Source organism: Narcine bancroftii, chromosome 3 (genome assembly GCF_036971445.1).
Source record: "Narcine bancroftii isolate sNarBan1 chromosome 3, sNarBan1.hap1, whole genome shotgun sequence".
Classification (NCBI taxonomy): domain Eukaryota; kingdom Metazoa; phylum Chordata; class Chondrichthyes; order Torpediniformes; family Narcinidae; genus Narcine; species Narcine bancroftii.
In genome coordinates this window covers 258,318,342-258,342,171 of record NC_091471.1, presented here as the reverse complement: position 1 = coordinate 258,342,171, position 23,830 = coordinate 258,318,342, and the positions used below count along the sequence as shown (strand labels likewise).

Below are 23,830 nucleotides of genomic sequence, written 5' to 3'. Positions count from 1 at the left end.
AGTAATGAGTGCATAAAGGAGTCATAGAGGGAGCGATCGGTGCAGAAAAGGGTGGGGAGAGGCTGGGGTCTAGTTGCAGTGAGGGAAATGACAGAGGCTGGAGGGTGGATGGTGAGGAAAAGAGAGACCCTATGCTTTTCTGTTCGGGTGGGGTTGGGTAGGGGAGATGAGACCAGAATTCCCAAGAAACAGAGGAAATACAGAAATGTCTTTGCTGACCAGTGAAGGGTTAGCGTTTGGCCTCTGCAAGGTCAAGGTCAGTTTGCCAGACCACTAACTGCACCATCTTTGCCTGCAGATCTGATGACGTTTGGGTTTGGTGCAAAGAGAAAAGCAGACAGCAGTTTCAGAGGGAGCAAGGTTAAAGTGGGTGAGGGAAGTGGAGTGGTTGAGGCAGGTTAATGTCACGTCAGTAAATGAAAAAAGGTCAAGAGCGGGTAAAGACCTAAAGGGGATGTCCAAGAGAGAATGCTGGAGACACGAGCAAGAGGCAGAGGTGGGCCAAAGGTGACAGAAGAACCAACACCTTGACACTGCTGTGGATAGGAAAAGTTTAGAAGGATTTGGGCCAGTGGAACTAGCCTAGGTAGATAACTCGGGCCAAACTGTCCAGCTACAACGCAGTGGCACCACACCACTTTCAAAACTCGGGACCCTTCTCAGTGAGAATCGCAATGAACTTGGCAAATCTGTCATCGGCCACAACTCAAATGCACATGGAACCACCACAAAAAGGAGTTTGTCGCCATCACAGCAACCTGGGGATTTTATAGTTGTTTTTATTAGCAATGCTAATTTCCACATACAGATAATATCAACTGTTAGATATGAGGAGTTTTCCGAAAGCAGTGAAGCCGCAGAACACTGGTGCAGGCAGAATTAGGGATACACTTGAACAGCAAATCTTTTGCCCGTGGAATGGTCAATGGCCCACAGAGGAGATAATGCACGAAGGGAGGTGAGGGCAAAGTTAATCTTAACCCTGCATATAGTCACCTGCCTTGACGTCTGTAGGAAGGTCAGTGCGAAAAGCATTGGAGGGAATATAGGAACAGCATCACCTCATCGACCATCTAGCGTCTTGTCACGTGCAATAACAGACTCATCAAACTTGATCATGAGGGTGGTGCCCTTGTGCCAGTGAGCTGTCACCTTGGCAGGGAAGCCACTGTAAGCGAGGATAGCCTCCACGATGCCTGCTGTGAAGGAGGCACAGTTGAGCGTGCTGTTCTCCTTGGGCACCGAGATGTAGGCATTGATGAGAGGCTCTTTCTCGATGATGTAATAGGTCTTGTCATCATCATTGGCCTGTTCCAGCTTGTCTGCCTCCCTGCCGAACAGAGCTTTCCACACGTTGACCTTGATGAAGAGCAGCACATTGATGACCTTGGTCTCGCGCTTGCCATTCTTCTCCCGCATCACCAGCACGTCCAAGATCCGCGCCCCCACCTGCTGGCCCAGCTCGGACAGCTTGCTCTGCAGTTCCGACACAGAGTAGACACGATTCTGGCAGTACTGCACAACCTCCGAGAAGAGCAGAGCAAAGGCGCTCAGACTCACCTCGGACTTGGGGCGAGTGATCGATCGCTCCAGAATGGCTGACTTGCCCCTGGTGAACCGTGTATCCATGGCCATCTGCAGGAAGACAAAATAATACTGGGACACAAGCCAGGAACCAGCACATTCAATCAAAGATTCCAGTAGCTCATCAGAGGTCGGCACAGTTGGCGCAGTGCCGTCACAGAGCCAGTGATCAGGATTCGAATCTGGCACTGTCTGTAAGGCGTTTGGACCTTCCTCCGTGTGCTTCAGTTTCCTTCCACCTTTCAAAATGTACGGTGGAGGGGGGGGGGGGTGGAGGTTCATGGGGTGGCACAGACTCGGAAGAGCCTGTTACTGTGCTGCATGCCTAAATTTTAAAAACTATTCAAAACACCTGGTTTTCTTAGCCAGTCAGGATATCTATCTACATTAATCTCATTTGCCAAATTAGGTCCATGTCTCTCTATTCCTTTAAATACCTCTCCAAATGCCTTTGAAACATTGCTATTGTACACACACCATCTCTTCTGGCAGCTCATTCCCTATAACCAGCTCTCTGTGTAACCTTAGCCTTTCTTTAAGTTTCTGCTTGAAAAGGAGATTCCGAATATCTGTCCATTGAACAACCCTGTTTTATAAAACTTCTACAAGGGTCATCCTTCAGCCTCTCACATTCCAGTGAGAAAAAACACAGCCTACACAATTTCTCCTTATAATGTCAGCCCTACATTTGTGGTGAATCTCTTCTGCACACTCTTGGTGGCTGCCACATCCTTCCGGTCATGAGGCAATCAGAACTGGGGGAATAAAAGGTGGAGGAGTTGCATTGCTGATTAGAGAGAACATTACAGCAGTGCTGTGGCAGGATGGTTTGGTGGGATTGTCTAGTGAGGCTACTTGGGTAGAATTGAGGAATGGCAGAAGCATGAATAGATTAATGGGAATGTATTATGGACCACCAAATGGGCTGAGGAAATTGGAAGAGCAAATATGTAAGGAGATTGCATATATGTGTAATAAATATAAGGTGGTAGTTGCTGGAGATTTCAACTTTTCGAACATTAACCGGGGCACCCATAGTGTAGGAGGGCTGGATGAGGTAGAATTTGTTAAGTGTTTTCAGAAAAGATTTCTTAATCAATACAGAGAAGAACCGACTCGAGAAGGGGCAGTATTGGATCTCCTATTAAGGAACAAGATAGGTCAGGTGACAAAGGTTTGTGTTGGGGAACACAATAATATTAGTTTTAGGCTAGTAAAGGAAAAGAATAGAGATGGGCCAAAGGTTGAGATTCTTGATTGGAAGAAAGCAAATTTTGAGGGGTTGAGAAAAGACTTGGATGAGAGAATTGGGATATTTTCAGGGAAAAATGTAGCAGATAAATGAAGGATGTTCAAAGGAGAAGTTCTGAGAGCGCAGAGTTGGTATGTCCCCATGAAGGTTAGAAACTGTTGGGAGCCTTGGTTTTCAAAAGATATTGGGAACTTGGTTCAGATGAAGAGGAATGTGTACAACAGATATAAATAGCAGGGAATGGATGGCTTTCATAAATCAGAGTATAGAATACAGGAGTTGGGATGTTATGTTGAAATTATATAAGGCATTGGGGTGGCCAAATTTGGAATATTGTGTGCAGTTTGGTTCCCGAATTGCAGGAAGGGTATAGAGAGAGTGCAGAGGAGGTTCATAAGAATGTTGCTGGGGTTTCAGGGTTTGAGTTGCAGGGACTGGTTGAGCAGGCTGGGACTTTATTCCCTGAATCGTGGAAGGTTGAGGGGTGATTTGATAGAAGTATTCAAAATTATATGGGGGACAGATAGAGTCAATGTGAATAGACTTTTTCCAACCAAAGGAAGAATAAAGAAATTGAAAATAAAAGGGAAAAAATTTAAGGGAAACATGAGGGGGAATTTCTTCACGCAGAGGGTGGTGGGGGTGTGGAATGAACCGGCAGTGGTGGTAGAGGTGAGATCGATGTTAATATTCAAGGAAAGGTTGGATAGGTATATGAACGGGAGAGGTGTGGAGGGTTATGGGCCAAATTGGCCTGTTTCTGTGCTGTAAATGGTTATATGGTTAATTTATTTGTCTATATAAATACTGGTCTTGCATATGTATTGTTTGTCTGTATGTGTGTTATGCCAGATTGCGTTTCTGCGTTCTTTGCAATGAGGACTGGAGAATGCTGTTTTGTCAGGTTTACTTATGCAGAGTTCAATAAACTTGACTTGTCTGGATTAAACTCCATCTGCCACTGCTCCACCCAACTTTCAAGATTTTTACCCCTCGTTACTGTCTACTACAATTTGTGTCATCTCCAACCTTATTAATCAGATAACCTACATTCTCAGTCAAGTTAAATTACAAATATTGGTCCCATCTACCAATTCCTACAGTACACTTCCTGCTGTACACAAGCAGTCAAATAAAAAACCTGCATGGATCACGACAGCACGGTTAGTATACTCATTATCCCAACGTTACTACAATGCCAACAACCCTGTCTGTGTAGGCTTCCTCCAACCCTCCAAAAATAGAGAAGGATTGCAAGTTAACTGGAATATTTGGGAATCATAAGAGCATCAAGGGTTAGAGGGAGAAGGCCTGGGAATGGGGCTGTGGAAGGATGGATCACCTCAACATTCAATAGCAGAGCAGACTCGATAAGCATACCTCTTCTCCTATATTTTGTGGGCTGAAAGGGCCTGATACCGGCCTGTATCTTTAAATTAAGTTTATGTTTTGTCTGAATCACCCAGTTAATTTTCAATTCAATTTGTCAACACACCTCAGGCCTCCTGGTACCTTAATCATATGCTTCACCCCACCGTTCAGGATCTGGTGAAAAGCCTTCCTGAAGTCCATGCAAGCTGCATCTACCTGCTTTCCGTCAATGTTTTTGGTTCCCTCAATGATACCAGGATTCAAAAATGTACCTGCTTTGTTTTCAAAATTCCCCCCTTGGTCTACCACACCAGTTCTTCTCTGTCCTCCACAGAAACCGAATTAGGAGAACTCTCTCAGGCACAAGGAAAATAGCACCTCCATTCTGAAACTTTATCCCTCATCAAAATGTGATCAAATTATTTACCTTATTGCCATTTGTGTGAAGTTGCTCATGCATATTAACCATATAACAATTACAGTACGGAAACAGGCCATCTCGGCCCCTTTAGTCCGCACCGATTTAAGTGAACCCCACTAGTACCACCTACCTGCTCCCTGCCCATAACCCTCCAAACCCCTCACGTCCATGTACTCATCCAACTTCCTCTTAAATGACAAAATTGACCCTGCTGCAACCACCTCTTCTGGAAGGTCATTCCATTCACTCAACCCTCTGAGGGAAGAAGCTTCCCTTTCGTTACTTCCAAAGTTTTGCCCCCTCACCCTCAACTTATGATCCCTCATTCCAATCTCTCCTACCCGCAAGGGGAAGAGCCTATTCACATCTACTCTATCTATTCCCCTCATAATTTTATATACCTCTATCAGATCCCCCCTCGACCTTCTACAGTCCAATGAATAAAGACCCAGTCTACTTAATCTTTCTCCATATTCTAGATACTGCAGTCCAGACAACATTTTAGTAAATCTTCTCTGCACCCTCTCTACCTTATTGATAGCCTTCCTATGAGTTGGAGACCAGAACTGCACACAGTATTCCAAACTTGGTCTCACCAATTCCTTGAACAGTCTCAACAGCACCTCCCAGCTCCTATATTCTAGGCTTTGATTTATAAAGGCCAGCATTCCAAAAGCCATCTTCACCACCCTGTGTGAGGAACCACTTTCAAAGAACGAGGAACCGTAATTCCAAGATCTCTCTGTTCCTCTCCATTCCTCAATGCCCTCCCTCCTCTTCACGGCTATGTCCTGTTTTGATTATTCCTCTCAAAATGAAGAACTTTACACTTATCGATATTAAACTCCATCTGCCACCTTTCAGCCCACTCTTCTCAGCAGGCCAAATCCTTCTGCAGTCCCTGAAAGCCATCATCACTATCCACAACTCCCCCTATTTTTGTATCGTCCACCTATTTACTCACCCAATTTACCACTCCATCATCCGAATCATTAACGTAAATGACGAACAACAAGGGACCCAACACCGATCCCTGAGGCACACCGCTCGCTAGTCACTGGCCTCCATCCTGACAAGATAGTTGTCCACCATGACTCTCTGGTGCCTGTCATCTAGCCACCACTGAACCCATCTGATTATCTCAACATTAATCCCTAGTGCCTGAACCTTACACAGAAGAAAAAATCTGAATACTCTCAGCAAGTCAAAGTGGATCTGTGGTGTAAGAGAAACATATTTAACTTTCCAGATCATAAATTCTATCAGAATTCTTAGATCTGAAACACTAAACCTGTTCAGTTTTCCACAACTTTTGATTGTGAAGTGTTACCAAATTTTCTCAGTTTTTATTTCATAGTTCCCACATTTAGAATATTTCATTTCTTTTTTAGCCAAAGAATACAGACAAATAATCAGTGGAGGGACAGAACATCTAGAGTGGTAGGTGGCTCTTCAATCAAGAAGCCTTTTCTTTATATTAATCACAGGATTCTCACACATCCAGGCCAGAAGGGAGCACTCTCACATATGCCTGACTTTTGCTTCATAAATAATGAAACAACATTATGGCTTCTGGAGGAGAATCATCTACACAAGATGTAATTCACCCCTCTGAGTCAATGCCAACAGTCAAAAGCAACCCTACTATTTCACGCAATATATAGGATTCACAACATCCACCAGATTCTCCTCCTGCATTGGGTGGTAATTTAGCCTTGGCAATCCACAGATCTTTTGAGACTTCAGAGGAAACCCATGGTGCCATAGGACCAACATAGAAATACCACAAGGTCAGGGTTGAAACCTGGAGCTGTGATGCAGCAGCACTAATGGCTGCACCACTCGGCAAACCAGATCACTCAACAAGACATGCAAGAGGCGGTTCTTTTGCTCCAGATTCCAGCATCTGCAACTTGTTGGAGGCACTCAGATCAAGCAGCATCAGTGAGTGGAAAAGAATGGTCTTGATGAAGGAAACAGTTCATCAAGACTCAAAAGTTTCCAAATGCAAAGTTTGAACCTTCTCCCACAGATGCTGTTTGACTCCAAGTTCCTCTAGCCATTTTTTTTTTTGTTTTACTCATATGCCTCTGGCTATTTAAGCACAGTATTTACAGAAATAGATCAGTTAATTGAGAAAGACAAAAACTGTAGACGCTAGTTTAATTATAATTTGAGCAAAGAACTGCTGTTGTAACTCAGCAGGTCAGACAGCATTCACAGGTAGAAATGGTCCATCAACATTTCCGGTCTGAAACTTTTATCAACACTAGAGGGAAGAGGGTGATACTGCATATATAGAGGGGAAACGATCTGGGGGAGGGGACCATGAGGTGATGGGACAGGAAGTGAGAGGTGGAAAGACAGATCGGAGAAACAGGGGAAAAATATTTGAGACGATAAAAATAAAAACACAGGAGTAGGTAAACAGATAGAAACATTATCATCAGATGGGGATGGTTACATAAAATTAGGTTTAAGGCAGTCTAGGAAAAAATACAAAGCACTGAGTTTCCATTTGAATTCACCTTGACAGTGGATGGTCATGGTAGGAATGGTTGGGAAGTGCTGAAATGGTTGGCTACAGGAAGGTCAGGTTTAGACCCAAAAACAGGGAATAGGTGATCAGCAATCACCAATTGCCACACCGAGGGCAGCAGATGAAATCAGATCACATGCTTGCAACATTCTGCTTCTGGTGTTGGATGGAGGTAAGGAAGGCAACATCAAGACATGTTTTAAACTTTCTGCAGTTACAGCAAGAAGAGCCTGAGGGGTGGAAGGCAGTGGAACAGACGAGAAAGTATCAGAGAGACTCATCACTGCAAAATCGAGCGAGGTGGAGAGGGAAAGATGCGGCTGGAATTGGGATCACACTGAAGTTGGCTAAAGCAGACACAGATGCTGTAATAACAAAGGTTATAATGTAGGGGCAGATGGGGTAGAAAGTTAGGATCTTGTTCCAGCCTATGAAGGTGTGGAGGTAACTTGAAATGAAGATGGAAATGCAGGCACTATTAATGACAGCAAGAGGAATCCACCTCGATGAAAGAGATGTCCTGGAATGGGATCGGAGGAATTATGAGCAGGGAACACCTTCTGTCCCTTCACCTCTGGGCCCTTCCCCAGCTTCTGTTCCCCCTTTATATGAAGGGGGACCCCTTGCCTCGAGTTCTGAAGAAGGGTCCAGACACGAAACGCCGATGGGAATGGAACAGGAAAGCGTGCAGACGCGGTAAGGACTGCTGGAGGATCTCCGGGAGCCCCGCAGCGACCGGGACCCGCCCCGCCCCGCCTCCCCCGGGCCCGGTTCCCCTTCCCCCGCCCGGTGAGCCCTTGGGCTTACGTTTACTCTGACACTTCCGAATAAGTGGCCCAACCTGCTCCGCTCGGTCGCCGCCGCCTTCACCCGCACTTCCGGCTGGCTCGCGCCGACCACATCCGGGTCACTCCCCCTCTCACTCAGCAGCCTCGACGTGCCCCGTCCCGGGGTTTTACTCCCGGATTTCCCTCCTGCTTCGGTGCCTGACTGGGGCGAGCACTTTAGCGCGACGTCGCTGGTCACGTGTGCGCTTCCAGGGGTGACGTCAGTGGGTGGGCGGCAGGGCTGTGGGAGGAACGTCACTGGATAGACGGCAGGAGGTGTGGTGTGACGTCACTGGATGGGCGGCAGGGGTATGCTGTGACGTCACTGGGTGGCTGGCAGGTGAGTAGCTGCCTCCACATTTATCTGGTTCCTCAGTTACGTCCCATGGAGATTAAAACAGGGGACACGACCAGGGTCAACCTTGGAGACCAATGACTTCTGCAAGGATGCAATTGTGTGTAGGCCTTGGCTCTGACATACTTTCCTTGGGCTTTACAGAAGAAACAGGAGCAGCCATCTGGCCCGTTGAGCATGCCCTGCCATTCAGTGAGATCAGGGCCAATCTGATCATCGGCTTGTCTGCACTGACCTGCTGTTCCTGGTATCCCTTAATTCCCCTACCATGTAAAAATCTATCCAACTTTGTCTTAAATATATTTACTGAGGTCATCTCCACAGATTCACACCCCTCTGGGAAAAGTGGGTCCTCCTCATTCTCCTCATCTTCTTTCTAAATCTACTACCCTGAATCTTGAGGCTATGTCCCCTAGTTCTAGTACCGAACCCTTTGGTGACCCTCTTCAGTACAATGGGAGGGAATGATTCGTGCTGTCTCTTTTGGTGGGACGTGTGATTTTACTTAAATGGAGCGATGCTGTCTCACTGACTCATGATCAGTGGTTGCGTGACATTATGTTTTGTTTGAATATGGAAAAGATTCATTCAGTTAATAATTCAGATATAATTCAGATTCAAACCGTGCATCTTGGCGCCTCACAGTTTGGCGGGCAGCAACCTCCTTTGAAGAAGACCGCAGAGCCTACCTCACTGACAAAAGGCAAAGGAGGAAAAACCCAACACCCATCCCCAACCAACCAATTTTCCCCTGCAACCGCTGCAATCGTGTCTGCCTGTCCCGCATCGGACTTGTCAGCCACAAACGAGTCTGCAGCTGACGTGGACTTTTTACCCCCTCCATAAATCTTCGTCCGCGAAGCCAAGCCAAAGAAAAAAAGATATTTCAGATGTTGTGGGGTCATTTATGACTCACTTTCTTATTTTATTTCGCTTCAATGTAACTGAATTGTTTGACTTGTGTCCTTTCCATGTTCTTTTCACCTTTTTTCTCCCCTCATTTTTATTTTAATGCTAATCATATCTAGCATCTGGCAACGCTGTATGGAGGGGGAACGTAATCTTTTCTTTTTGTTCCGTTTTTTCTTTTTTCTTATTTTTTTCCTTTTCTGGCATTTTTCTCTTTTTATTATTAGTTCTTTTTTTAATAAAACACTATCTGGATTACGAATTATAGATTTTTTTTACAATTTATGTTGTTTTTGATATACCAATTGTATTAATTATGTGTATCATCTCATTGTATTTTATTATTATTATAATAAGCTCTTCATTAAAAACAATAAAAATATTTTAAAAGAAAAGCGCAAGGAGACAGAAGAACATGCAGTACTCCAGATGTGGTCTCATCAATAGTTGCAGCATAACCTCCCTCCTCCCAAATTCAATCCCTCTAGCAATGAATGCCAACATTCCTTTTGCCTTCTTGATAGCCCACTGAACCTGCAAACCAACTTTTTGCGATTCATGCACAAGTACTCCCAAGTCCTTCGGTATGGCAGCATGCTGCAATCACTTTCCATTTAAATAATAATCTGATCTTCCAATTTTCCTTCCAAAGTGGATAACCTCACCTTTACCAGCATTATACTTCATCTGCCAAACTCTTGTCCACTCTCTAAACTCTGTATCAACTGCACAATTTGCTTTTCCATTCAGTTTAGTGACATCAGCAAACTAAGATGCACTATGCTCTGTCCCCTCTTCTAGATCATTAATGAATATCATGAACAATACTCAGTCACCTCCCCCTACCCACCCCCCCCCCCCACCCCTCCACCCACCCCTCAGCGCTGGAATTTCCAGCTTGTTGGACAAATTAAAATCCTTCAAACTTGGTACAATTCTGAAAGTCTCTTCTCTCTCCCTCCACCACATCCCCCCCCCCGCCACCCACCCCCAGAGCCTTGCTGTCCTTTCTAAGATGTGACGCCCACAATTATCCACAGTATCACAAATGAGGTTTTATTTGTATATTGCAAAAAAAATTAAGGAAGATTCTTGGCTTTTGTGCTGTATTAATAAAAAAACCCCAGAGATCTCAGATGCTCTTTTACAAAAAAACAGGAAACACAAAAGCTGCAGTTGCTGGAATCTTATGCGAAAATGGGAATCTTATGCGAACATGGGACGCTGGAGGAACTCATCGGGTCAGGCAAACACGAAAGGCTGCCAACACTGTGACTGAAGTAAAAACACAATGCTGGAGAAACTTATAAAGATACTGAACCAACATGTTGTGCTTTGAGCCCTTCATCAAGGTATGAGCAGATATGATGAAGGGCTCAAGCCCGAAACGTTGGTTCTGTATTTTTATCTTTGCTGCTGAATTTTTCCAGCGTTGTGTTTTAACTTCATTCAAGGTGTCTACAGATCTTTGTGTTTTCAGGTTTATGTGTGGCCTCACCCTGGTTATGGATGAGGCTGAGGTCAGACACCTCTAGGTGGGCATGCAGTGGGGAATTGACATGGTTGGCAACTGGAAGTGCAAGCTTCATCTCAGGTAAGTTTTAGTCTGAGGCCAAATACACGTTCCTGAGTCTCAAGGAAACTCTTCAATCATGATTACGAGTCTCAACCCAAAATGGGTAGACCATTTCTATCTGACTGTCCTGCTAAGTTTCTCCAGCAGCTTATCATTTTATTTAAGCCTTCTCAATTTAAGAGCTTTCCATTGCAAAGCAAAGGGTTCAGGGGCAAAACATTCATTTACCTATTATTTCTATGGATGCTGTGTGTCCTGTTGAGTTTCTCCAGCACTTCTGCTCCAGGCTGGCACGGTTAGCCTAGTGGTTTGCGTAACATTGTTACAGTGTCTGTAAGGAGTTTGTATATTCTCCCTATGTCCGGGAGCCATGGTTTCCTCCCACCATTCAAAGTGTACCGGGGTTGTAGGTCAATTGGGTGTAATTTGGCAGCACATGGGCCTGAAGAACCCATTACCGGGATACATGTCTACATTTAAAGTAAAAATAAATTTAAATTCTGTGTTTTGCACTATTTCAAGGTTCCTTTATTATGTACATAAATACACAAAATTTGTTCACCGTTGTTTGCCCACAAAGGCACTCAAAGACTAGCCTGGCACCCTCCCAGAGAAGAGAAGAGAATTAGAAGAGAGTCACATTCAGAGATGTCGAGTGTCCGTGGATCCCACCACCTCCTCCAATGTCATAGTCACCTGCGCTCTCATAGTCTCTGTAGCTGTACAGCCTTGAGTTGTGACCCCAAGCTCAAGGCTCATTCCTTCCACATGCTTTTGCCCAATATCCCTGTTGTAACTGTGCCCAAAATGTTTGGGCTGCACACGTAGCTGAGGAATCTAACTCCCACTTTGAGTTTACTCACCAAACCACACCCCAACTATCTTTATTTCTTTTGTTACTTCAAAAAAATGAGTGAGCTATTTATAGAAATTCATACAAGCTTGACTTCAAATCACAAGACAGTCTTGTGAGCCATTCAGTTGATTGATGGCTCCAGTGGTAACACCCACTCCTGGCGACTGTGGGTCGCTCTGATTAGGGCATCCTAGCACCTCCCCCTTTTGAGCTGTTGGGAGACTTAAGTCCACTTGGAAGGGCTTTACTTGTTTGTGAAGTTCACAGAGGATCCCGTGGTGTAGAAGGTAAAATCTCATTTCTTGTGATGGCAGATCCAGAAAGTACCTCAGTAGCCTGCTTCGACGCTAAGGTAGTCCCAGTTTCTTTTTTATTCCTCTCTTCCGACTTCTTAGTAGGAGTTAGTTCAGGCACTTTTTTCTTTCTTAGGTGACATCTTAAAAAATTAGTTAGCTGTTTTATACTATCTTTAAAATAATTTTCTTTTAAAAAATCTTTTCTAAATAGATACCTTTTTTACTAATCCCACGGGAGTTGTGAGGTTGCGTTTCGCTCCTCGTGGCAGCATGTGATGTCCCCCAGACAATTACAGGATCACTGCAAACCCATAAATTCCTGGTGGGACTTTGCCTGCTGAAAACATCTTCGGTTGGAAAATTAGAACACAATCTGATATTATTTTCCCACAAAAGTCTCTTGGTTGGTCACTGGTTTCTATAGTTCAAAAATCTCCAACAGAGCATCCAAGCTGAGTTGCTCAGGTGTCTCAGCGAGGTTACATTCACCTGGTGGCAATTGGTTGGCATGTCTAGTCCACCTGTCCGGTCCAACCTGCACATGATGGAGAACCTCCCTGATCTTCCACAGGATTCTCCCCAGCTGCCACTCACCTGACTTAACCCTGTAGTCTTGCACCAGCACATGTTGTCCAGCCTGAAACGTTCTTTGTTTTGATCCATGCTGAGCTGTCTTTCCATATCCAAATCTCTGCATCCAGGTTCTGACTTTTGTGGGAAAATAATATCAGATGGTGTTCTAATTTTCCAACCAAAGATGTTTTCAGCAGACAAAGAGCCTCCAGGAATTTGTGGGTTTTCAGTGATCCTCTAATTGTCTGGGGGACATCACGTGATGCCATGAGGAGTGAAACGCAACCTCACAACTCCCGTGGGATTAGTAAAAAAAGTATCTATTTAGAAAAGATTTTTTTAAAGAAAACTATTTTAAAGCTAGTATAAAACAGCTAACTAATTTTTTAAGATGTCACCTAAGAAAGAAAAAAGTGCCTGAACTAACTCTTACTAAGAAGTCAGAAGAGAGGAATAAAAAAGAAACTGGGACTACCTTAGCGTCGAATCAGGCTACTGAGGTACTTTCTGGATCTGCCGGCAAGGACCCAGGAGAGAGACCTTCCTCCGGAGTCTTCTTCTCGTCGACCCGTTAAAGATTGTGGAGGAAAAACTAAAACTGTATCACGCATGCGTGAGAAGTCAGGCATGCACGGTGCAATAGAAAAAAAGGCTGAGAAAAAAAAATCAAGGTCTCTTAAAGGGGCAATCCGGCATGTCAACTTCAGAGCATGAAGGAGACTCAAGCCCAGTGGAAGAAGCTTCAGAAGAGTATGAAGGTGAATAAGATACATCGTTCAGAAAGAGGAACAGACCAGAGGGAATAAAAGACTTTTAAGAAAGAAAGAAATAAGATTGAATCAAAAATTGATGAACTTCAAATTAAAATTAATTTGTCTTTGGAAAATAATTTTAAATTGCTATCAGAAGAATCGAAGCAAGTTAAAAACAGATTTGACAGTTAAAGTGGATAATGCATTGAAGGATGGATAAGTTGGAACATAAGGTTCAAGATGGTCGAGAGGACATGCAGTGTATTGAAGATAGATCTAATGAATCTGAAGATTCAATGACTAGATTAATGTCAATGCATGAAAAATTGTAGAAAGTTGATATTCTGGAAAATTATAGCAAAAGAAATAACCTTAAAATCGTGGAATAAGGAGAAGATGTGATTCGCTTCTTTCAAGAATGGATACTGAAGGTATTTGGAGAGCAGCATTTTGAAGACAAGATTTTAATTGAAAGAGCCCATAGAGCTTTAAGATCAAAGCCAGAGACCCCGATGATTCCTGGTCAGATTTTTTAATTACCAGGTTCGAGAGAGGCTTCTAGGTTTGGCGATGAAAAGAGCCAAGGAATATGGACCTTTAAATTATGCAGGGGATACAATTTTCTTTTATCCAGATATGAACCAAACTTTGTTAAAGAAAAGGAAAGAATTTAATCTAGTTAGGAGAATTTTGTATGATAAAGGTTATCCTGCTACTTAAAAACTTTTTGAACCAGGTCAACAGAATGTTTTTTTTTTACAAATTTTGTTCAAGCCAAAGAATGTGCTCAGAGTTTGTCTAAAGTTCAAGTAAACAGAAGGCACTGATTTGTCGAAATGAATTTAATATACGGGGTGGGGTTTTTATTGATGGATGAAGAATTGATATATTATCTATTTTTATGTTAGCTGGAATTGATTGGTTTTTAAATCAAGTTATTTTTCCTGTGGAGTCAAGGGGATCTGTTCAGTTGGTTTCTGGCAGTTGTATGTGCTTTTGTGGCTCTGTCAGGACCCATAAAATGGAGGGAGGTAGGGCTGTTTTTTACAGTTATATTGGGTGGGGAACTTTGTTTTTCTTTCTTTTTTTCCTATTTTTTCTTTTTAATAATTAACCATGTTGCATTTAATCTGAATTATTTTAATGTTTTTGGATTGCCAATGGTGACACTCTAGACCAAATTATTTTATGGGAATTCTTTCTGGATGTGAGTGATGAAAAAGGATTTTTAAAATAGGAAAAATGAATAAGGCAATTAAGATTATAAATTTTAATATTAATGGGATTAATGGGAAAATAAAAAATAAGAAATATTGTTTTATATTAATAAATTAAGAGTGAATATTGCTTTTTTTTTACAAGAAACTCATTTAACCAAAAGAGGACACCTAAAACTGAAAAAGAGATTGGGTGGATCAAGTAGTCTTTTCTTCATTTAATTCTAAAGCCAGGGGAGTAGCAATTTTATTTTAGAAAAAATTATCAATTAAAGTTCAGAGTGTGACTACAGATTCTGCAGGAAGATAATATAATGGTAAATTGTCAAATATTTTCTGAGGAATGTGTGGTGATATGTAATAACACCACTAGGTCACCAGGGGTCATCCCGGTGACCTTGTATATAAAGCAGTCCAGAGCTACAATCTTGCCTTCCAGGTTTGTGTTGCAGAGAGACAAAACCTCTTAGTGTACATATTAGTTTATTAAAGCTGTCTTATACTCGCACAGCTGGTGTGGTTATTGTCAGTACAGAATGGACTTTATTAAATATATATATATATAATATATATATATATATATATATATATGCACTGAATTTAGATGATGAAACATTTATACAAGATACTTTATTAAATTTGGCAGATGTTTATGAAAATATTTTCGTAGGAGGTGATTTCAATTTTTGTTTCCTTTATTAGATAGATCATCAAGAACAATAGTTAAAGCTAAAGCTATGTAATATTTAATGAATTTAAACCATGGATATATGGCGAAGAAACATCCTAGGGATAGAGATTATTCTTTTTATAATAGATTTGATACATATTCTAGAATTGATTTGTTTTTACTTTCAACTCAAAATCAATCAAGAGTTTTGAATATTGATTATTAAGCAAGGACAAAGTCTGATCATTCTCCATTGTTGATGGAATTGGAATTTACTGAAAAACAGCAGTCAGTACATAGATGGAGATTACATTTTTTGTTATTAAAAAGGGAAGATTTTTGTGCTTTTATAAGACAGCATATTGAATTATTTTGTGATACTAATTTACATTCAATAGATGATAAATTTATTATTTGGGATTCATTAAAAGCATATTTGTAAGGACAGATTATGTTTTACTTCAAAAATTAAAAAAGGATTATATGAGAGACAGATAAATTAGAAAAAGGAATAACATTATTAGAAAAAAGATGCTCAAAAATCACTGTCAGAGGATACGACAGGCATTTAATTAATAAGAAGTTACAATATAATACAATGTCAACCCATAGAACAGAGAAAATCATCCTTAGATATAAACAGAAATATTATGAATTAGGGGCATATTATAAAGTTCAGGCATGGCAATTAAAGGCAGAACAAACTTCAAGAACGATTAATGCAATACAACGAGATAATTAGAAAGTGACATTTAAACCACAAGTAATAAATGAAATTTTTGAAGAATTTTATGAAACTATTAGAGATAATTATTTGTCGCAAATAACATTACCCAGATTAACTGATTCAGATGTAAATAATTTGGACAGACCGTTTACTGAGCAAAAAGTTTACAAAATAATGTCTCCTAGAGAGGACACACTTTTATTTGGTCTAGCAGGGTCTGCTGACTTGACTTTCTGGACTCTGCTTGAAGATGGGTGCGCTGCTTCCACCATTTTGCTGTTGTGTTTAAAATTAATTAAGCGTTGACATTCGGCGGTTAATTTTCAAAGTCTCCTGCTTAATCTTCACCAGCAACCACGTTCTGAGGTCTGCATCTTGGTGCAACTGCATTCCGCTATAAAGACTAGACATTTGAACTGGTCTTCAGTCAGTGTAGAGAATTTAAAATGCTCGCACTGTTGATGTGCCATACTCACATATGCCACAAAATCTTCGTATCTCTTGGTGATTTTTAAACACTGATACCGAATGTTGAACAATGATGTTTGTTCAGTGAATATTTCTGCTATTACCTCGTGCTTCCCTGAAACGAGCTCCCAGGAAAGTTTTGGCAGAATAAAGTTTATGTATGCTCATGTTCTCAAGTGCCTAACTTCCTCAACAACAGCCTAATCTTCCATGCCTCACTGATCTTGGAAATGTCTACTGAAAGCAAGTCTTGATATTTTTTGTCCCAAGTTTCAAAAATGCATGACTCTGAGTCACAATTAAACTCGGAGTTCATTACGGCTCACCTTCCTCAATGATTGATGCTCCAACAGACATTTTGCTGCCAGCTGGTCCTTTAGTTTCGCTTGTATCAGTTCAAAGCTCTCCTGCTGTTGTTCGAGGACAGCCTTGAGCTGTTCCATTGTTACTGTCATTTTTCTTCAGCCTTGTGGCCAAAATATGTTGTAACTGTTCTCAAAATATTTGGACTACATACTCCCACTTCAAGCTTACTCAGATATTTTAACAAAATTTGTTAAAAAAAAACAAGATTTTAGGATCAAAAGGTGATTTGTCAATTTTAACTCCATTATATAATAATCAATTTATTTCTTTTTCAATGTTTAATAGTCATTTAAAGAGTTGGGATTTTAAGGGTATAAAAACATTAGAGGATTGTTTTGTAGAAGGTCAGTTTCTTTCTTTTACTCAGTTGAAAGAGTGTTTTGATATTACTGAAAATTCTTTATTTGTTTATTATCAACTTTGATCTTTGGTGAAAAATATGTATGGTAGAGAGATGGAATTCGAGTCTTTGATTTCTTCTATACCAAAAAGGGGTTATATTTCTGTTATGTATCAAGTATTACAAGATAATATGGATAAGTCGGAATGGGTGAAATCTAAGCTTAAATGGGAAAATGATTTGGCTTTTGTTTTTCCTGAAGATTATTGGGCAGATATGTGTCATGATAATGTTACTAAATTGACAAATGTATGGTATGGAATGGTTAATTATAACTTTTTACATCAGTTATATTTAACCCCAGAGAAATTGAAAAAATCTGGTTTTAGTAATTCGGATTCTTGATTTAGATGTGGTGTATGTACTGGAACATTTTTTTACATGCTGTCTGGTCTGGTACAACCATTTTGGGATGAAATTAAGTTAATTTTGGAAAAAATTATATAATTTCAAGTTACCATTAGATCCATCTATTTTTTTTTAATGGGTTCTATGATTCCTTTAAAGGGATTAGGGTTGGATAAATTTCAAATTGCATTTGTACACTTAGCATTGTCTGTAGCTCAAAAATGTGTAGCAAGTACATGGAAAGATAATATAATGATTACTATAAGCTTGTATTGTTATGGAAAATATTATGTATAATTTACATGACAATTATTCTTTTTTTTGTTAATAAGTGATTACCATATTTAGATTTAGATATATTTTGATTTCTTATATTTTTAGTTTCTGTTTATATATTTTTAGCTCTCCTTAAGAGAGTCAGCTGATGGAGTGGGGATTTTTTTTTTAGTTGTTTTGGGTTTTTTTTATCTTTTTTAATGTATATTCATAATATTTTCTTTATGGAATATACTTTTTATTACTATTAATGATTCTTTAAATAAATAAAGTTTTTAAAAAAGTTTACTCAGAGAATTAATGACAGACAGTTTCACCAACCACACCCAAACTCTACTTCCATTTCTCCCAAAAAATAGATTGAGATATTTATAGAAATTTACACAAGCTTGACTTCAAGGCACAAGACAGTCTCATGAGCCCTTCAGTTGACTGATGGCTCTAGTGGTATCACCCACTCCTGGTGACTGTGGGTCACTCTGATTAGGGTGTCCTAGCAATCCCTCCAACCATCTACCTGGCTCCACCATTATAGTTCTTATTCCACCAACCCATTTTACCTTGATAGCCCAGATCCCATCTTCCTGCACCTTCCCTACGGCCTTCTCTTCACCAATTGCCCTCTCCATATATCCCTCGATGCACACACCTGAAGGACATTGTGAAATGACTTCAGGATCTGCTCCATTATCAAAAAACTGCAGTTAATAAAATTGACACCATCAGTTACTTCAAAGACTAGAAGTTGTTCAGAAACTGTTAGGCTTTTATTAATTACAGAATGGATGTCCGTCCATGCTGGTTGATTGCCCTGAACTGAGGGGGTGGGAAGGGGAGGGCTGTGGCATAGTCATCCTTATTCAGGGGCCAATGGGAGGAGCCTCAGGTACAATCAACAAGGGGTGTGTCCTAGTCCTAGTACATCCAAGTATATACACAGCATATCCAAACATAGTGGTTTACCATGTTCATTCCCTTGTTTTCAAAGAGAGTCCGGCAAGGTGAAGTGGTTTAAAAGTCCTTACAGGTTAAGTTTTTCAATGGTCTGGTCTACTGCTGTGACCGTTATAGTGCCAGCTGCAGTGCAGAAGTTGAACTTCATTTGGGCTGGGACACCTGTATGTTGTCATCAGCAATAGCTTGGTGTGTGCATGGCGCCGGATCTGACATGTCCTCCACTGGGACAGAGGTAATATGCCATGACGCTGGTACATCATAGATAGTGGGAAATGAATGGGGTGCAGGGTGGTCGGTAATGGTCTGGGGGACTCCTGACATTTTGAATGAAAACTGTGTCCTCGCGCCTATTGGAGGTTGGTGTGGAGGAGATGGAGCCTTTCAACCAGTGGCTTATGGCTCCACATATTTCTGGAGTAGGGCTGGGCCTGGGGACGTCAACCAGGAAGGCAGTGTGGTCCCTGCAGCGGACATCCTGGTGAAGTAAAACATCCTTTTGTGTGGAGTGGCATTGGAAGTGATGAATAAGAGTGATCTGATGGAGTGGAGTACCACAGGGAAGGACATCTTGCCAATGGGAGACTGGAAAGCTTCTAGACCTCAGGGCAAAGAGAATGGCCTTCCAGACTGTAGCGTTCTCCCTTTGCACTGGCCCGTTTCCTCAGTAGTTGTAGCTGGTGGTCCTGCTTGTGACAATACCTCTGTACAACAGGTACTGACGCAGCTCATCACTCATAAAAGAGGACCCCTTGGTCACTATGGATATAGCAGGGGTGAAGAGATTGCGCAAGGCCTTGATAACAGTGGCAGGGGATTGTGAATGGAAACATGAGTACTCGTCAATGATGCTGAGAAAGTACATGTTGCAGTCCAAGGAGGGGAGAGGTCCCTTGAACTCGATACTTAGAAGTTCAAAGGGGCAGGTAGCCTTTATCAGGTGCGCTCTGTCTGGCTGATAGAAGTACGATTTGCACTCCGCACGGAACTGGCAATTTTTGGTCATGGTGCTGATCTCCTTGATGGATTATGGTAAGTTGCGGGCTTTGACAAAGTGGTAGATCCTGGTTACTCCGGGGTGGCAGAGGTCATTGTGGAGGGCCTGTAGCTGCTCTTTTTGTGCGCTGGAGGTTCACTGAGTTTTATTCCGGTACATGATATCATAATTGTTGGAGGAAAGATTGATTCTCCATCTCAATATCTTGTCATTTTTGATTTGACCTCACTGCTGTTTGTTGAACATGAAAGCAACTACACATTGGTCAATCAGCAAGGTAAATTGTTTGCCGTCAAGGTAGTATCTCCAGTGCCGTACCCCCTCGAAAATGGCATCGGCCTCCTTCTTGACGAAAGACTGTTTGATTTCGGGGCCCTGGAGGGTGCAGGAGAAAAAGGCTATGGGTCTGCCTGCCTGGTTAACAGTGGTGACGAGGGTCAAGTCAGATGCATCACTCTCCACCTGGAACAGAATGGATTCATTCACTGCATGCATTGTGGCCTTGGCAATGTCCGCCTTGATGCGGTTGAAGGCATCAGGGGAAAGGAGATGGTTTTGACGATGGGGCAAGCTTTATCCGCATAATTGGGGACCCATTGGGCACAGAAAGAGGAGAAGGCCAGGCACCTTTTCAGGGCTTTAAGGCTGTGGGGAAGGGGGAATTCCAGCAGAGGGCGCACGTGGTCAGGATTGGGGGCCAATGACTCAGTTCTCTATGACACAGCCAAGGATAGCAAAGTGAGTTGTGTGAAACACACACTTATCTTTACTGTAGGTGAAGTTAAGGAGTTTGGCAGCCTGAAAAAATTTTTGGAGGTTGGTGTCATGATCTTGTTATGGCCATAAATGGTGACGATGTCCAGGTACAGGAATGTGGTGTTCAGCTCATACTAGACTATCATGCAAGCCATCTCCCACTGGAAGACTGAGACCCTATTGGTGACTCCAAAGGGGACACTGAGGAAATGGGAGAGGTGGCCATCTGCTTCAAAGGCAGTGTATTGGGGGTCCTCTGGGTGGATATGGAGCTGGTGTAATGCCAATTTTAAATCAGTGGTGGAGAATACCTGATATCGAGCGATTTGATTCACCGTCGGATATATGGAAAAGAGGGTATGCACCCAGCTGTGTATATCTGTTAATGGTCTGACTGTAGTCGATGACCATTCTAGGTTTGGCCCCATTCTTTACTACCACCGTTTCGACTCTCCAAGAGCTGGTGCTGGCTTCAATGATCCTCTCATTCAGAAGTCGCTGTACCTCCAACCTGATAAAGGCCCTGTCCCTGGCACTGTAGCACCTAAGTTTGGTGGGGATGGGTTTGCAATCGGGGGTGAGGATAACAAACAGCGGTGGAGGGGTGATCTTGAGGGTTGAGAGGCCGTGGGTTGTGCATGGTGGGAAATCTACTGGTTGCTGGCTGGAAATGATGGGGAGGGAGACCAGGGGGTTGCCGTGGGTGGAGCGCAGTGGGAGGTTTAAGAACTGCTGGTTCCAGATAGTGAGGGGGGGGATGGGTCCGCTGTACTCTGTCATGACACTTTTAAGGTGGCATTGAAAGCTACGGTGTCATGAGGAGCTTAAAGTTTTGGTAGTCTGTCCCCCCGTACCATCAGAGTGTTACAAGCCCAGAGGACCCCAAAACCCAGCAGCAATAGGTATTCAAATGGTTACTTAAACAAAAGTTGCTTTTAATTATCTTTAAACATGAAAACAGATTCACACTTTAACTTATCATATTGACTTAATTAAGCTATCTTAACCCCCTTCTAATGTGTGTAAGCTCCATCCTCAACATTCATTGGAGCGACTTCATCCCTAACATCGAAGTACTCGAGATGGCAGAGGCCGACAGCATCGAATCCACGCTGCTGAAGATCCAACTGCGCTGGGTAGGTCACGTCTCCAGAATGGAGGACCATCGCCTTCCCAAGATCGTGTTATATGGCGAGCTCTCCACTGACCACCGTGACAGAGGTGCACCAAAGAAGAGGTACAAGGACTGCCTAAAGAAATCTCTTGGTGCCTGCCACATTGACCACTGCCAGTGGGCTGATATCGCCTCAAACCGTGCATCTTGGCGCCTCACAGTTCGGTGGGCAGCAACCTCCTTTGAAGAAGACCGCAGAGCCCACCTCACTGACAAAAGACAAAGGAGGAAAAACCCAACACCCATCCCCAACCAACCAATTTTCCCTTGCAATCGCTGCAACCGTGTCTGCCTGTCCCGTATCGGACTTGTCAGCCACAAACGAGCCTGCAGCTGACGTGGACATTACCCCTCCATAAATCTTCATCCGCGAAGCCAAGCCAAAGAATGTTTAGAAATGTCCTTTGATTCACAGTCCAATCTCACTTTTCATTCTTTCATGTTCACTGGTTGCAGGCTATTCTTATACTGTGCACAGAATTTAACATTTATAAAGTTCACCAGGCTTTAGTGCTTGAAAGGTAAATGGTTACCGCTCTGGAAAGTTCTTGTCAGTTTTCAGAGAGAGATTCATTGTATTCTGACACTTACAACTGATTCCCTTTATTAATCATCCATTTCAGTGTCTTGCCAAAGAAACTTGCTCCCTCAGGGTTCTCCAGATGATAACCTCTTTCTTTCAGGTCACCATAGAGTGACTTTCTGTTTCTCCTACTCCAAGTGAAACATTAGACAGCCAGTTCTCTCCTCTTGCATGACCCACAAAGGCTTTGACCAGGCTGAACTAAGCACTCACAGCTCGTCTTCTGAATGGGGTTTTCTACGTGCTTTCTCACTTGTCCTGTTCTAGTTCCAGTTGCTGCTGCTGACTGTAAAACTGTAGAACTGATCTCTGTGTGTTTCTCTCTCTCACACAGTGAAAAAGCCTGACTTACTCTCTGTACTTGCAAAACAACATGACCCTCCTAGAACAGCAAGTTCCCTTCCAGACAGAATGCGGCTCCGACAAGCTCTTTCATCTGTTGCCTTTTTGTAAACAACAATCCATTAGTGAAGTTACTTGGGCACTCTCCAAAACTTTTGCAAAGACTTTTGGCCCCAACATGTCTAGCATGAGCAGAGTTCCAGTATTTTAAATAAGATCTGTTTTAAAGTATTTGTATGTAACCTACACTAAAACCCATCCCCAATTTACCTCCCAAAAATATATCTATATTCTCTCACACTTTCCCCCTTCAAAGGAATTTTAACTCAAGTTAAAATTCAGTTATAACTAATCACTAAAGAGATAACAATAAGCAATACATAACATGTTATAATACTAACCCATTGTTGAGAGTATATATTTCTATACATGATCAATTTTAACATCTTGACAAATAATCTGCTATTGCATTATTTGTACCTCTGATATGATTAATTTGCAGATTATATTCTTGTAATATTAAACTCCAGTTTAAAAATCTTCTGTTTTTATTCTTCATTTTATTCAAAAACACAAGAGGATTGTGGTCAGTAAATATCACAATTTGTTCATGAGAGATATACATCAAAATTCTGCCGAGTAAATATGATAGACAACAGTTCTTTCTCAATTGTGGAATAGTTCCTTTGATGAACATTAAATTTTTTTGAAAAGTAGGCAACTGGATGGTCAATTTCATTATGTTTTTGTAGTAAAAATGCACCTTCTGCTCCCTCACTGGCATCCACTGCTAAAGAAAATGGTCGGTCAAAATCAGGAGATTTTAAAACAGGGTAATGGCATAGCATCTCCTTTAAATTTTCCAAAGCTGTCTGACAAACTTTAGTTCACACAAATTTCTCCCCTTTCTTCAAAAGGTTGGTTAAAGGAAGAGCAACCTCAGCAAAATTTCCTGCCACTGTTTTCTTGCCATTAGGGATAGGAAACTCAGAAATTGCATTCACCTTACCTTGAATAGGTTCAACTTTGCCATGACCAACTACATAACCTAAGTATGTTGCAGTGGCATTTGCAAATTGACTTAACAGTTAATTTTGCTTTGGATAATCTTGCAATTTATCCAATTCCTTTAGGTGTTCTTTCCATGTATCACTTTTTGTGACCAAGTCACCAATATAAGCATCTGTATGTGTTATCCCTTGGATTACCAAATTAATTATTCTTTGGAATGTTGCAGGGGT

The 23,830-nt window shown here is 41.9% G+C and overlaps 2 protein-coding genes across 2 annotated transcripts in view; one reads left to right on the top strand and one right to left on the bottom strand.

Moving 5' to 3' along the window:
- Nucleotides 1-761: 761 nt before the first annotated feature.
- Nucleotides 762-8,059, bottom strand: trappc5 (trafficking protein particle complex subunit 5). Its single transcript, XM_069927728.1, has 2 exons — nucleotides 7,975-8,059; nucleotides 762-1,635 (listed from the first exon to the last, which is right to left on the bottom strand). Exon 2 carries the CDS (start codon nucleotides 1,633-1,635, stop codon nucleotides 1,063-1,065), a length of 573 nt encoding a protein of 190 aa, XP_069783829.1. The 5' UTR covers nucleotides 7,975-8,059; the 3' UTR covers nucleotides 762-1,062.
- Nucleotides 8,060-8,315: 256 nt separating this feature from the next.
- LOC138758574 (GEM-interacting protein-like) overlaps nucleotides 8,316-23,830 on the top strand; it is a 197,261-nt gene continuing 181,746 nt past the window's right edge. The window contains exon 1 of the mRNA XM_069927700.1: nucleotides 8,316-8,334. The gene's annotated coding sequence lies outside the window, so the exon portion shown is untranslated. The remainder of the gene's footprint in view (nucleotides 8,335-23,830) is intronic.